This window comes from Bos mutus, chromosome 13, assembly GCF_027580195.1.
Source record: "Bos mutus isolate GX-2022 chromosome 13, NWIPB_WYAK_1.1, whole genome shotgun sequence".
Lineage (NCBI taxonomy): Eukaryota > Metazoa > Chordata > Mammalia > Artiodactyla > Bovidae > Bos > Bos mutus.
The window spans coordinates 770,666-784,812 of NC_091629.1; the positions used below are offsets into that span (position 1 = coordinate 770,666).

The 14,147-nt window shown below is 41.9% G+C and overlaps 1 protein-coding gene across 3 annotated transcripts in view; it reads right to left on the reverse strand.

Annotated features, from left to right (window-relative positions):
• Positions 1–14,147, reverse strand: part of DHTKD1 (dehydrogenase E1 and transketolase domain containing 1) — a 46,530-nt gene that overhangs the window by 18,955 nt on the left and 13,428 nt on the right. For 2 of the 3 annotated variants that reach the window (XM_014479241.2, XM_070380886.1), the window contains 2 exons: positions 12,142–12,411; positions 1,063–1,234 (listed from right to left, as the gene is read on the reverse strand). In XM_014479241.2, coding sequence (XP_014334727.2) covers positions 1,063–1,234; positions 12,142–12,411 — 442 coding nt within the window. The remainder of the gene's footprint in view (positions 1–1,062; positions 1,235–12,141; positions 12,412–14,147) is intronic. The other variant, XM_070380885.1, reaches the window with a different exon arrangement.

The following is a 14,147-nucleotide window of genomic DNA, read 5'->3' on the forward strand; positions in this document are numbered from 1 at the left end:
GGGATTTCCTTGGAAGCCTAGTGGTTAGGATTCTGGGCTTTCACTGCCAAGGCCAGGTTCAATCCCTGGTCAGGGAACTGAGATCCTACAAGTCATACAGTGCAACACCTCCCCAGCCACCACCAAAAAAAAAAAAAAAAAAGAACCTTCACTTTGGAGGCCAGCTGACAAGAAAGAGTTTCAGACCCAGTATTTGTGTCTGTGTGATCCTGGTAAAGTCATGAATTCCAGTCTCCTAATCTGGGACACTGGAATAATGCTCCTATCTCCCAGTGAGGTCCTAAAGCATCAGTGAGTTAATGCATACAAAGTGCTTAACAGCCTGGTACCTAATAACGGATGTGTGTGTGTTATTATCATTATGACTATTATCTTTCCTCCTGACATAAAAGGGTCTTTAAAAGATGTAGCCTAAGGGGAAAAAAAAGGATTTCTTCAAAGAGTTGGTTGAGAATGAATTTTCAAAATCTCTAACTAATCACAAAAAATTCACATAGATAGTCCCAAATGGCAACCAGGCCGGGCTCTGGATGTAAAAACAGTACAGTTCTCACCATCTGACAGTTCTCCCAACTCTATGAAATAGGGAATGAATAATAAGAAGCCCTGTGTTTCTTTTAATATTGTCAATTTCCACAGGTTAAAATAGGACGCCTTTGCTTCTTCATATCTGATTTCCAACCAGACCCTCTGGCCAGATTTACCGGTTGAACACATCCTTTTTGACTGTGGTCTTGGGTACTCTGAATATCTAAAGACAATTACTCCAGTTGTACTAACTGTGTTGATCTCTGGATTATACCAGATCATTCAACTGGATACATCAGAAATTTGAGATGGGACCCTCTAAGTTCTATTCTTGTCTTATTTCCTGGGATTGAAAGATCACACTCGGACTTTGAAAGGAATATTAACAACACTGTTGGTGACCACTCACCATATCTAATCCCAAAATTAAAATGGGACCAGCAGTGAGGTTCCCTCTTCTGAGTGAACTATAATAGAAGTTTCTCTAGGAATGCCTTATTTGACTCAACATCAGCTCTTCCCTGGGTTACATACCGATGTCACTACAGTATAAGGAAGACCTTCCTCTTTCTGCAGGAGTGGTGTAACCCAGCTGGTTATTGACAATCAAATGGACACTCCCACCAATTCTGAAATGCGGGAGATTAGAGAGCGTAAATGTTTCAGGAACAATCCCTTGACCACAGAAAGAAGCATCACCATGAACCTAGATCATGGGGGAGAGATAAGAAAATGAACGTAAGCGGTGGAGACATTTAGGTTTAGTAACCTACTAGTAACAGCAACAAAAAACAACCATGCTCTCAGCACTCCCTGGTTGCCACATGCCACGTGCATGCTCAGTTGTGTCCGACTCTCTGTGACCCTGTAGACTGTAGCCCACCAGGCTCCTCTGTCCATGGGATTTCCCAGGCAAGAATACTGGAGTATGTCGCCATTTCCTGCTCCAGGGGATCTTCCTGACCCAGGGATTGAACCTGCATCTGCTATGGCTCCTGCATTGGCCGGCAGATCCTTTACCACTGAGCCACCAGGGAAGCCCTGTCCCTGTACCTCTGTTTATAAAAAGCTGCTCCCTCCCCTCCTAAAAATCTGCTCATTATAGAAGTTCCTAAAGCAGCTCTCAATGATGCTGAATCAGCCCTTTTCCTCTTGCAGCTAAGACCAGCTGACCTATTCCTTCCACCCTACATCATCACCTGTACCCCTGGCCTCTTGCATCCCCATCAACATGGCAGTGTGCACAGCAGCACCAGAGAAGGTAGGGTGATGGGAAACGCAGGAGAATCAGCTCTAGGAAAGCAGTCATGAAAGTGGCCTGCAAGACGCAAGGAACAAAATAACTTCGAACCCTCACTCTTCCCCAGTCAGATTTCCCCCAAAATGAGAGGGTGTCGCTCACATCACCTCCTCCCCGCTAGGTGTGTTGGACACCACTGTGAACATAAAAGAGAATGATTGACAGCAAAGATGGGGGGTGGGGGGCGAGGAGCATATCATACACAAATGAAAGGAGGCTTTGAGGAAAGGGCAAAATACTGTTTTAAGAGAATCTCTGAAAAGTGCTCTTCTTCCAAAACTTTCGAAATCTACTAGATCATGATAGCACAAGACCTGACAAGGTCCTACTGTAGAGCACAGGGAACTATATTCAACATCCTGTAATAAACCAGAATGGAAAAGAATTTTTAAAAGAATGTATATATATGTGTATAAATAACTCACTTTGCTATATTGCAGAAATTAACACAATACTGTAAATCAACTACACTTCAATAAACAACTTAAAAAAAACTGGGAAATGGAAGGTGGTAGAAAGGGGAGTCAATTTTTTTTGGAAAACTTGAAAGCAAATAATGGGGGAATTGTAGATCCTAGGGGAAAGTATGGGTGCCACTGACTTCATGCTATATAGAAGGCTATTATATCAATAAGGTGTATGTTGTACATATAAAGTTTATGTAATGTTATATAATAAATGTATTTTAATTTAAAAGTTATTAAGTAAAAAAATAAGGGATAATTGGAGAGAATAGCATGGAAACATATACATTACCATATGTAAAATAGATAGCAAGTGAGAATTTACTGTATGAAACAGGGAGCTCAACCCAGTGTTCTCTGACAAGCTAGAGGCGTGGGAGATGGGGCGGGGGGGTTCAGGAGGGAGGGAACATATGTATGTATACCTGTCACTGATTTGTGTTGATGAGTGGGAGAGGTCAATACAATATTGTAGAGCAATTATCCTCCAATAATTGTATTTTGTTCTATATTTCTCAATACTGTAAAATTACAATCTTTGATAATTAAAAAAAAATAAAGGGAGTTTTGATAAAACAAAAAAGAAAAAAACAAATAAACAAACAAAATGCTCAACAAAAGAATAACATGATCTAAAAAAAAGGGTAAAATGACCTGATATGGGGAATTACATGGCGGTCCAGTGGTTAGGACTCAGTGCTTTCACTATCGAGGCCTGGGTTCAATCCCTTAGATGGGGAAGCTAAGATCCCAAAAGCCTCTTCGTGTGGCAAAAAAAGTTAATTAATTTGTTCAGTCGCTAAGTCCTGTCCAACTCTTTGTGACCCCATGGACTGCAGCATGCCAGGCTTCCCTGTCCTTCACTGTCTCCCCGAGTTTGCTCAAACTCATGTCTATTGAATTGGTGATGCCATCCAACTGCCTCATCCTCTGTCGTCCCCTTCTCCTCCTGCCCTCAATCTTTCCCAGCATCAGGGTCTTTTCCAATGAGTCAGCTCCTTGCATCACGTGGCCGAAGTACTGGAGGTTCAGCTTCAGCACCAGTCCTTCCAAAGAATATTCAGGGTTGATTTCCTTTAGAAATGACTGGTTTGATCTTGCAGTCCATGGGATTCTCAAGAGTCTTCTTCAGCACCACAACTCAAAAGCATCAATTCTTCGGTGTTCAGCCTTCTTTATGGTCCAACTCTGACATCCATACATGACTACTGGAAAAACCATAGCTTTGACTACACAGAACTTTCTCAGCAAAGTGATGTCTCTGCTTTTTAATATGCTGTCTAGGTTTGTCATAGTTTTTCTTCACGGAGCAAAAGTCTTTTAATCTCGTGACTGCAGTCACTGTCCACATTAATTCTGGAAACCAAGAATATGAAATATGACACTGTTTCCACTTTTTCTCCCATCTATTTGCCATGAAGTGACAGGACGAGATGCTATGATCTTTGTTTTTTTAATGTTGAGTTTTAAGCCAGATTTTTCTCTCTCCTCTTTCATCTTCATCAAGAGGCATTTTAGAGCCTCTTCACTTTCTGCCATTAAAGTGGTTATCATCTGCATACCTGAGGTTGTTGATATCTCTCCCAGCAATCTTGATTCCAGCTTGTGAGTTATCCAGCCTGGCATTTTGCACGATGTACTCTGCATATAAGTTAAATATTCAGGGTGACAATATACAACATTGACATACTCCTTTCCCAATTTTGAACCAGTCCATTGTAATTAATCTGATATGGTAACCACTGTGGCCCTAATTAATAGCAGAAATAAAAGACTTAAATACGAATGAACAAAGAATCCTTGGAAGGTAACTTTTTTAAAGACAGTGAAAATGTCCTTAAAAGGGTAATTTGTATATACAAGTAGAACATTTTAGTTAAGAAAGGAATCCCCGCTTTCCTTGGTGAACTCTCCAGCCCACACCTTCCTGTAGATCAGATCAGATCAGTTGCTCAGTCATATCCAACTCTTTGCGACACCATGAATCGCAGCATGCCAGGCCTCCCTGTCCATCACCAACTCCCGGAGTTCACTCAGACTCACGTCCATCGAGTCAGTGAGGCCATCCAGCCATCTCATCCTCTGTTGTCCCCTTCTCCTCCGGCCCCCAATCCCTCCCAGCATCAGAGTCTTTTCCAATGAGTCAACTCTCTTCATGAGGTGGACAAAGTACTGGAGTTTCAGCTTTAGCATCATTCCTTCCCAAGAAATCCCAGGGCTGATCTCCTTCAGAATGGACTGGTTGGATCTCCTTGCAGTCCAAGGGACCCTCAACAGTCTTCTCCAACACCACAGTTCAAAAGCATCAATTCTTCAGTGCTCAGCCTTCTTCACAGTCCAACTCTCACATCCATACATGACCACAGGAAAAACCATAGCCTTGACTAGACGAACCTTTGTTGGCAAAGTAATGTCTCTACTTTGAATATGCTCTTTAGGCTGGTCATAACTTTCCTTCCAAGGAGTAAGCATCTTTTAATTTCATGGCTGCAGTCACCATCTGCAGTGATTTTGGAGCCCAGAAAAATGAAGTCTGACACTGTTTCCCCATCTATTGCCCATGAAGTGGTGGGACCGGATGCCATGATCTTCGTTTTCTGAATGTTGAGCTTTAAGCCAACTTTTTCACTCTCCAGTTTCACTTTCATCAAGAGGCTTTCGAGTTCCTCTTCACTTTCTGCCATAAGGGTGGTGTCATCTGCATATCTGAGGTTATTGATATTTCTCCCAGAAATCTTGATTCCAGCTTGTGTTTCTTCCAGCCCAGCGTTTTCTCATGATGTACTCTGAATAGAAGTTAAATAAACAGGGTGACAATATACAGCCTTGACTTACTCCTTTTCCTATTTGGAACCAGTCTGTTGTTCCATGTCCAGTTCTAACTGTTGCTTCCTGACCTGCATATAGGTTTCTCAAGAGGCAGGTCAGGTGGTCTGGTATTCCCATCTCTTTCAGAATTTTTCACAGTTTATTGTGATCCACACAGTCAAAGGCTTTGGAATAGTCAATAAAGCAGAAATAGATGATTTTCTGGAACTCTCTTGCTTTTTCCATGATCCATCAGATGTTGGCAATTTGATCTCTGGTTCCTCTGCCTTTTCTAAAACCAGCTTGAACATCAGGAAGTTCACAGTTCACATATTGCTGTAGCCTGGCTTGGAGAATTTTGACCCATTACTTTACTAGCGTGTGAGATGAGTGCAATTGTGTGGTAGTTTGAGCATTCTTTGGCATTGCCTTTCTTTGGGATTGGAATGAAAACTGACCTTTTCCAGTCCTGTGGCCACTGCTGAGTTTTTCAAATTTGCTGGCATATTGAGTGTAGCACTTTCACAGCATCATCTGTCAGGATTTGGAATAGCTCAACTGGAATTCCATCACCTCCACTAGCTTTGTTCGTAGTGATGCTTTCTAAGGCCCACTTGACTTCACATTCCAGGATGTATGGCTCTAGGCAAGTGTGAGTGATCACACCATCGTGATTATCTGGGTCATGAAGATCTTTTTGTACAGTTCTTCTGTGTATTCTTGCCATCTCTTCTTAATATCTTCAGCTTCTGTTAGGTCCATACCATTTCTGTCCCTTTATCGAGCCCATCTTTGCATGAAATGTTCCTTTGGTATCTCTGATTTTCTTGAAGAGATCCCTAGTCTTTCCCATTCTGTTGTTTTCCTCTATTTCTTTGCATTGATCGCTGAAGAAGGCTTTCTTAGCTCTTCTTGCTATTCTTTGGAACTCTGCATTCAGATGTTTATATCTTTCCTTTTCTCTTATGCTTTTCATTTCTCTTCTTTTCACAGCTATTTGTAAGGCCTCCCCAGACAGCCATTTTGCTTTTTGCATTTCTTTTCCATGGGGATGGTCTTGATCCCTGTCTCCTGTATGATGTCATGAACCTCATTCCATAGTTCATCAGGCACTCTATCTATCAGATCTAGGCCCTTAAATCTATTTCTCACTTCCACTGTATAATCATAAGGGATTTGATTTAGGTCAGACCTGAATGGTCTAGTGGTTTTCCTACTTTCTTCAGTTTAAGTCTGAATTTGGCAATAAGGAGTTCATGATCTGAGCCACAGTCAGCTCCTGGTCTTGTTTTTGCTGACTGTATAGAGCTTCTCCATCTTTGGCTGCAAAGAATATAATCAATCTGATTTGGTGTTGACCATCTGGTGATGTCCATGTATAGAGTCTTCTCTTGTGTTGTTGGAAAAGGGTGTTTGTTATGACCAGTGCATTTTCTTGGCAAAACTCTATCAGTCTTTGCCCTGCTTCATTCCATATTCCAAGGCCAAATTTGCCTGTTACTCCAGGTGTTTCTTGACTTCCTACTTTTGCATTCCAGTCTCCTGTAATGAAAAGGACATCTTTTTGGGTGTTAGTTCTGGGGTCTACAGAGATGAATGACATTTTGGAGCATCCAAGAACAGTAATAACACACCCTTACATTACCTCCTCAACACTATAAACATTATCTCTATTAACTCATTCATCTACCATGTGTGGGGGGGCCAGGAAAGGAATTTCTACTGTTCCTTTTACAGGTGAGAAAATCAAGGTTCAGAAAGAGTATGCATTTCACAAGGCTAGGACCAAACCTTCTGTGATGCCTCCATTTTTTCTACTGATTTCTTCACCCTGTCAAACCCATCCCCTGGGTTAAGGAATTTACTGAGTTCTCATTTAACCCTCAGAACATCTGGAAATGTAACACACTTCCATTGACCTCTGAGATCCAGGGAACCAATGGGACAGAATCAAGCAAGAAGGCCAAGCTGTAGACGCTAACTGTCTGAGCCACCAGGAAGTCTAAATCACTTCAGTCGTGTCCAGCTCTCTGTGACCCTATGGACCTTGCCCACCAGGCTCCGCTGTCCATGGGATTCTCCAGGCAAGAATCCTGGAATGGGTTGCCAAGCCCTCCTCCAAGGGATCTTTCTGATCCATGTCTCTTATGTCTCCTGCATTGGCAGACGGGTCCTTTACCACTAGTGCCACCTGGGAAGCCTGAAGAGCAAGCTGGAAGGCTGAAAAGCCAGGATCTGAATTCAGCTTTTCATGGTTCCAGAATCCTTGCCATTTCTCACCAGACTACACTGTCAGATCCAGCCCTCAGCCACACGCTGGCCCACACAGGGTCACGGGTTCCAGGCATCTGAAAACTCCTCACTCTTTGGCCTCCTGGCTGATAGGACTTCTGTGTGGTAATGATGTGAATGATGTAAAGGAGACCCATAAAGCAAGGAAGAGAGATGGGTGACTCACAGAAGAGGCGCTACTAAGAACATAACGTCTATTCATAACTTGCGTCATTTTATCATGGTCTTAGGGTTCTTGGCGCTAAAGCTATGTGTCATCCGCTAATTTTATTTACTTTCTTAAAGCAAAAATAAACAAATGGGACCTAATTAACCTTAAAAGCTTCTGCACATCAAAGGAAACTATTAGCAAGGTGAAAAGACAGCCTTCAGAATGGGAGAAAATAATAGCAAATGAAGCAACTGACAAACAACTAATCTCAAAATATACAAGCAACTCCTACAGCTCAACTCCAGAAAAATAAATGACCCAATCAAAAAATGGGCCAAAGAACTAAATAGACATTTATCCAAAGAAGACATACAGATGGCTAACAAACACATGAAAAAATGCTCAACATCACTCATTATCAGAGAAATGCAAATCAAAACCACTATGAGGTACCACTTCACACCAGTCAGAATGGCTGTGATCCAAAAGTCTACTGAATAATAAATGCTGGAGAGGGTGTGGAGAAAAGGGGAACCCTCTTACACTGTTGGTGGGAATGCAAACTAGTACAGCCACTGTGGAGAACAGTGTGGAGATTCCTTAAAAACTGGAAATAGAACTGCCTTATGATCCAGCAATCCCACTGCTAGGCATACACACTGAGGAAACCAGAAGGGAAAAAGACACGTGTACCCCAGTGTTCATCGTAGCACTGTTTATAATAGCCAGGACATGGAAGCAACCTAGATGTCCATCAGCAGATGAATGGATAAGAAAGCTATGGTACATATACACAATGGAGTATTACTCAGCCATTAAAAAGAATTCATTTGAATCAGTTCTAATGAGGTGGATGAAACTGGAACCTATTATACAGAGTGAAGTAAGCCAGAAGGAAAAACATCAATACAGTATACTAACGCATATATATGGAATTTAGAAAGATGGTAACAATAACCGGTGTGTACGAGACAGCAAAAGAGACACTGATGTATAGAACAGTCTTATGGACTCTGTGGAGAGGGAGAGGTGGGAAGATTTGGGAGAATGGCATTGAAACATGTAAAGTATCATGTAAGAAACGAGTTGCCAGTCCAGGTTCAATGCATGATAATGGATGCTTGGGGCTAGTGCACTGGGACGACCCAGAGGGATGGTATGGGGAGGGAGGAGGGAGGAGGGTTCAGGATGGGGAACACATGTATACCTGTGGTAGATTCATTTTGATATTTGGCAAAACTAATACAATTATGTAAAGTTTAAAAATAAAATAAAATTTAAAAAAAAAAGAGAGAGAGAAAAGACTCCATGGTGGTGGTGGTTTAGTCACTAAGTCATGTCTGACTCTTGTGACCCCATGGACTGTAGCCTGCAAGGCTCCTCTGTCCATGGGATTCTCCAGGCAAGAATACTGGAGTGGGTTGCCATTCCCTTCTCCAGGGGATCTTCCCAACCCAGGAATTGAAACCAGGTCTCCTGCATTGCAGGCAGATTCTTTACCAACTGAGCTACAAGGGAAGCTCCAAAAACTCCACTATTGCTCATAAGGCTTTAAGGAGTCAGGTCCATAAGCCCCAAGGAATTCTGGAGGCAGCAGAAACCACTCAATCAAATACACAGCCGATAACAAATGACAACACAATCCCACCAGGTCCAGGATTAAGATGAATGACAGACAGCAAAAGTAGCATCTATAGTCTCACCCAGAATGATTTTATAGACTCCAGATTTCAGGTTTCCACAATAAATTAGAATGTTGAACTTGAATGAGGCAAGACACAGGCAGACACAGCAGGGTAAAATGTTTGGGGAACATGAAGTAGACAGAAGAGGGCAGTTTCTCATCAGTTTAAAGAACATGCCACTTTCACCTCTTACTTCAGAAATCAGTCCTAACATCAGCTTAATGTACTGGGAAAAGGAATAACTGAACTATTTTAGAGTCTCACGAATTCAAGTGAAAGGTGAAGAGAATGTATGGCTAACAATGTGAAGATTTCTAATTAGAAATGCTATATCATAATCAAATTCACATGTGCTTACCTGACAATTTATTTACTAAAAGTTTCTGGCCCATGGAAAATTAACAATAAGATAATGTAGTTATTTTTGCATGCTTAATGGATTCAGCTGTGTCTGACTCTTTGCAACCTTATGGACCATAGCTGGCCAGCCTCCTCTGTCCATGGGATTCTCTAGGCATGCATACTGGAGTGGGTTGCCATGCCCTCCCCTAGGGCATCTTCCTGACTCAGAGATCGAACTTGCATCTGTTATGTCTCCTGCATTGACAGTCAGATTCTTTACCACTAGTGCCACCTGAGAAGCCCCCAGTTATTTGTATATGTAGACTAATATTCTACTGCCTTGTAGATTTAACTGTTTTCACTGGGTGTAAAGACCCAGTTATTGATATCCAGGATTAATTATCCTCTAGGCATTAAAGGTTTCATATTAAATGAGTACTTGTAGAAGAAAAACGTGACCCACAATCTACACCTCTAAAATATACCTGTTGGGTTATCAAAGGTGGGGGGCAGAGGAAAGTGAAAGTGAAGTTGCTTAGTCGTGTCCGACTCTTTGGGACCCCATGGACTGTAGCCTATCAGGCTCCTCCGTCCGTGGGATTTTCCAGGCAAGAGTGCTGGAGTGGATTGCCATTTCCTTCTCCAGGGGATCTTCTGACCCAGGAATCGAACCCGGGTTTCCCGCATTGCAGGCAGACGCTTTACCGTCTGAGCCACCAGGGAAGCTCTAGGGGGGCAGAGGAAGTAATACACTAATCATTTGTCTTGTTTGCCTTAATGCCAAAGACTTTCATTTCAAAGCAAACAAACAAGCAAGCAAAATAAATCCAGACTCTTGCAGTCTTGTTAGATAGACAAATACTGTGTGGTTTCCATGAGGGTCACAGTTTCATAGAAGTAATGACATTTGTCCTCTTAGTAGTAGCAGCTATGTCAGTCCATACTCCCTTAATTGATTCATAACTCAAGAAAGGAAAAATACAGTGAAGACCTTCATCTAAAGTCAGTTGCCTTTAGATAAATTGGGGGGGATAAATTGGGAGATCAGGATTGACATACACACACCACTAGATATAAAGTAGGTAACTAATAAGAACTTACTGTATAGCACAGGAAACTATTCAATACTTTGCGATGATCTACATGAGAATAGAATCTTTTTAAAAAAGTAAATATATGTACATGTGTAACTGACTGACTTTGCTGAACAGCAGAAACTAACACAACGTTGTAAATCAACTATACTCCAATAAAAAAAATTAACTAGGGACTTCCCTGGTGGTCCAGTGGCTAAGACTCTGTGCTCCCAAAGCTGGGGGGCCTGGGTTCGATCCCTGATCAGGGAACTAGATTCCACATGCTGTAATATGACCCGGCACAGCCAAATAAATAAATAGAAATAAATATATTTTTAATTAGCTAAAAAAATTATTTTTAAAAAGATCAGTCAAAAAATAAAACAGTCAGTTGCCTTGAGATTACTGGTGAGCAGATATTCACATCTGCTATGAATTTATAAAACAACCCCCAAATCTTTTCCCAAAAGTTCATCTTAGTTTCGTCTGGAACATGTGCTGTCTCCTGTCATGACGACTGCGGAATCCTAACCCAAGGCCACAGACACTGAGTCCAGAGCCAAGGTCACCTCTGAAGCTGACTGAGCCCCTTTGTAACCATTGCCAAAAGCCCCCCTGATCATCACCAACAAGCTTCCTGACCCCAAATTAGGTAAAAATGCCCACCCCATGCTCACCCTATTATAGCGCCCTAAGAGTCAGACACGACTGAGTGACTTCACTTTTACTTTTCACTTTTATGCACTGGAGAAGGAAATGGCAACCCACTCCAGTGTTCTTGCCTGGAGAATCCTAGGGATGGGGGAGCCTGGTGAGCTGCTGTCTCTGGGGTTGCACAGAGTCGGACACGACTGAAGCGACTTAGCAGCTTAGCAGCAGCAGCAGCAGCAGTCAATTTTTATAGCCTCAAGACAAAGAAAATTCCTGCTGGAAGGGTGGTATTAGGTGATCGGTTGCTGCTGCTGCTAAGTCACTTCAGTCGTGTCCGACTCTGTGAGACCCTGTAGGTGGCAGCCCACCAGGCTCTGCTGTCCCTGGGATTCTCCAGGCAAGAACACTGGAGTGGGTTGCCATTTCCTTCTCCAATGCATGAAAGTGAAAAGTGAAAGTGAAGTCACTCAGTCATGTCTGACTCTTCTCGACCCCACGGACTGCAGCCCACCAGGCTCCTCCGTCCATGGGATTTTCCAGGCAAGAGTACTGGAGTGGGGTGCCATTGCCTTCTGCAGCTAAGCCACAAAAGCTGGCTGAGCCAGCTGGCTGTTCTAACAGTGTCCTATTGGCTCTCCCTGGTCTGCCAGGAGGTGCCGGCCAGCCCTGTTCCCAGTGCCCACATTGTCTCTGCTCTTTGATCTTAATAAACTCACTCCTTTCTGCAGTACTCTGGAAATTCTTTTTCAACCCCCATTCAGACTGCGATGACAACTACCAAATTAGACACTCTTTCTTCCCAGTATTCCCAACCTCTGGCCTTACTTCCTGAAGCTCCCAGTACCTGTAAGCAGATGACTTTGTCCCCAGGCTGAGCTGAACTGTCCAGGGAGTAGTCCCCATCCTGCCTGGACTGCTGCCTGCCCCGAGTCTTCCCGACTGCCACAGGGTTCACGGCTTCCAGGTGCGAGGGGTTGGGCAGCATAGTCACATGGAGGGGATGGTGCGCACCGAAGTCCAGGTCAACCGAGGACGTTAGGTGAGACAGGACATCGCCAACGGCTGAAACGTTTTCTGGAAATTCACTTAAGCCTTGCATTTTACGGAACATCAGCTAAGCCGAGTAAACACACAAGAATAAATGGGAAGAGGTGGTTTGTTTAAATCACACAATCTAAAAAAAACTTTATGCACATGTTGTATATATATTGTGACCATGCATTATTTAAAGATAAGCACACACTTGTAACTGCTAGAATGCACGGAGCTATTTGGAGATGTTTATCATCAAATGAAGTTCTAACACGTTAAGACAAGTCCAGCATGATGCAGACAGTAAGATACCTCTGCCTTGCCATAAGCAAAATTTTTTTCTTAAATGCACTTGTTAGAATGCCTTTTCCAAAAGAACTAGTATTCTTGTTAAATTAACAGGAATACTTGCTATTATTTGAGTTATTGAATTATTCAAGTATATAAATACATTAATTGCTAACAAGAATTATTCTTATAACTTTTATAATTAAAGGAAAATAAGAACTTCATCCCATTTAGTCACAGGATGACATCCACTACTTAGCTCAAGTGACATCTAAGACACTATTTTGCGATTCTCGGGTTGTAGCATCTATGTAAGTTCTGATACCATTTTAGTTTCAAAATTGTGAAAAATGTATGGATATTTTGAACATGAAAAGTAACAAAGTGCTATTAAAGATTCTAAATATGTTCTCTTTACAATATATAATGAGTAATTGATAAATAAATCATTGATTTTTAAAATTAAAAAAAGAAACTATATTTCACGATTTTCAAAGGACTTCTCTGCATACATTCTGTCACCTCATTTTCATCCTTTTCTATGAGATAGATGTTACTATCTATTTTAAAAATGAACAAGCTAAAAGACTAAAAATACAGTTGCCATACAACCCAGCAATCCACTCCTGGGCATATATCCGTCATATAAAACTCTAATTAGTACAAGCACCCCAGGGTCCACCAGCAGCACTATTTACAATACCCAACACATGGAAAGGACCTAAGTGTCCATTGATGGACAATGGATAAAGAAAATATGGTATGTATATAATGGAATACTGCTGCTCCTAAGTCACTTCAGTCGTGTCCGACTCTGTGCGACCCCATAGACGGCAGCCCACCAGGCTCCACCATCCCTGGGATTCTCCAGGCAAGAACACTGAAGTGGGTTGCCATTTCCTTCTCCAATGCATGAGAAGTGAAAAGTGAAAGTGAAGTCGCTCAGTACTCAGCCACAAAATAGAATGAAATAATGCCATTCACAGCAACATGGATAGACCTAGAGATTATCATACTAAGTGAGGTAAATCAGACAGAAAATGACGAAAGACTTGTGTGTGCAATCTAAAGAAATGATATAGGAAATCCCTGGTGGTCCAGTGGTTAGGATTCTGCACTTTCACTCCCGATGGCCTAGGCTCAATCTCTTGTCGGGTAACTAAAATCCCACAAGTTGAGCAATGCAGACACAAAAAAAAGGAGAACTTATTTACAAAACAGAAACAGATGCACAGACATAGAAAACAATCTTATGGTTACTAAAGAGGAAGAGGAGGGATAAATTAGGAGTTTGAGAATTAAAAAAAAAAAAAAAAAGGATGAGCAAGAAAAATTACTTGGCTACAAAGGTTAAAAGATTCTTGGTTACAAAGCTGGGTCTCAAATCAAACTATCTACCAAGGACGGTATGTTATGCTCAATTGGCCAAATGGTTTAAATGACCCAAAAGCTTCTTATTGCCCTCACTGCAAATAGGAACATACAAACTCACAGGATAGGAAGAAATGTGATTTTCACAAGCTTCACTTC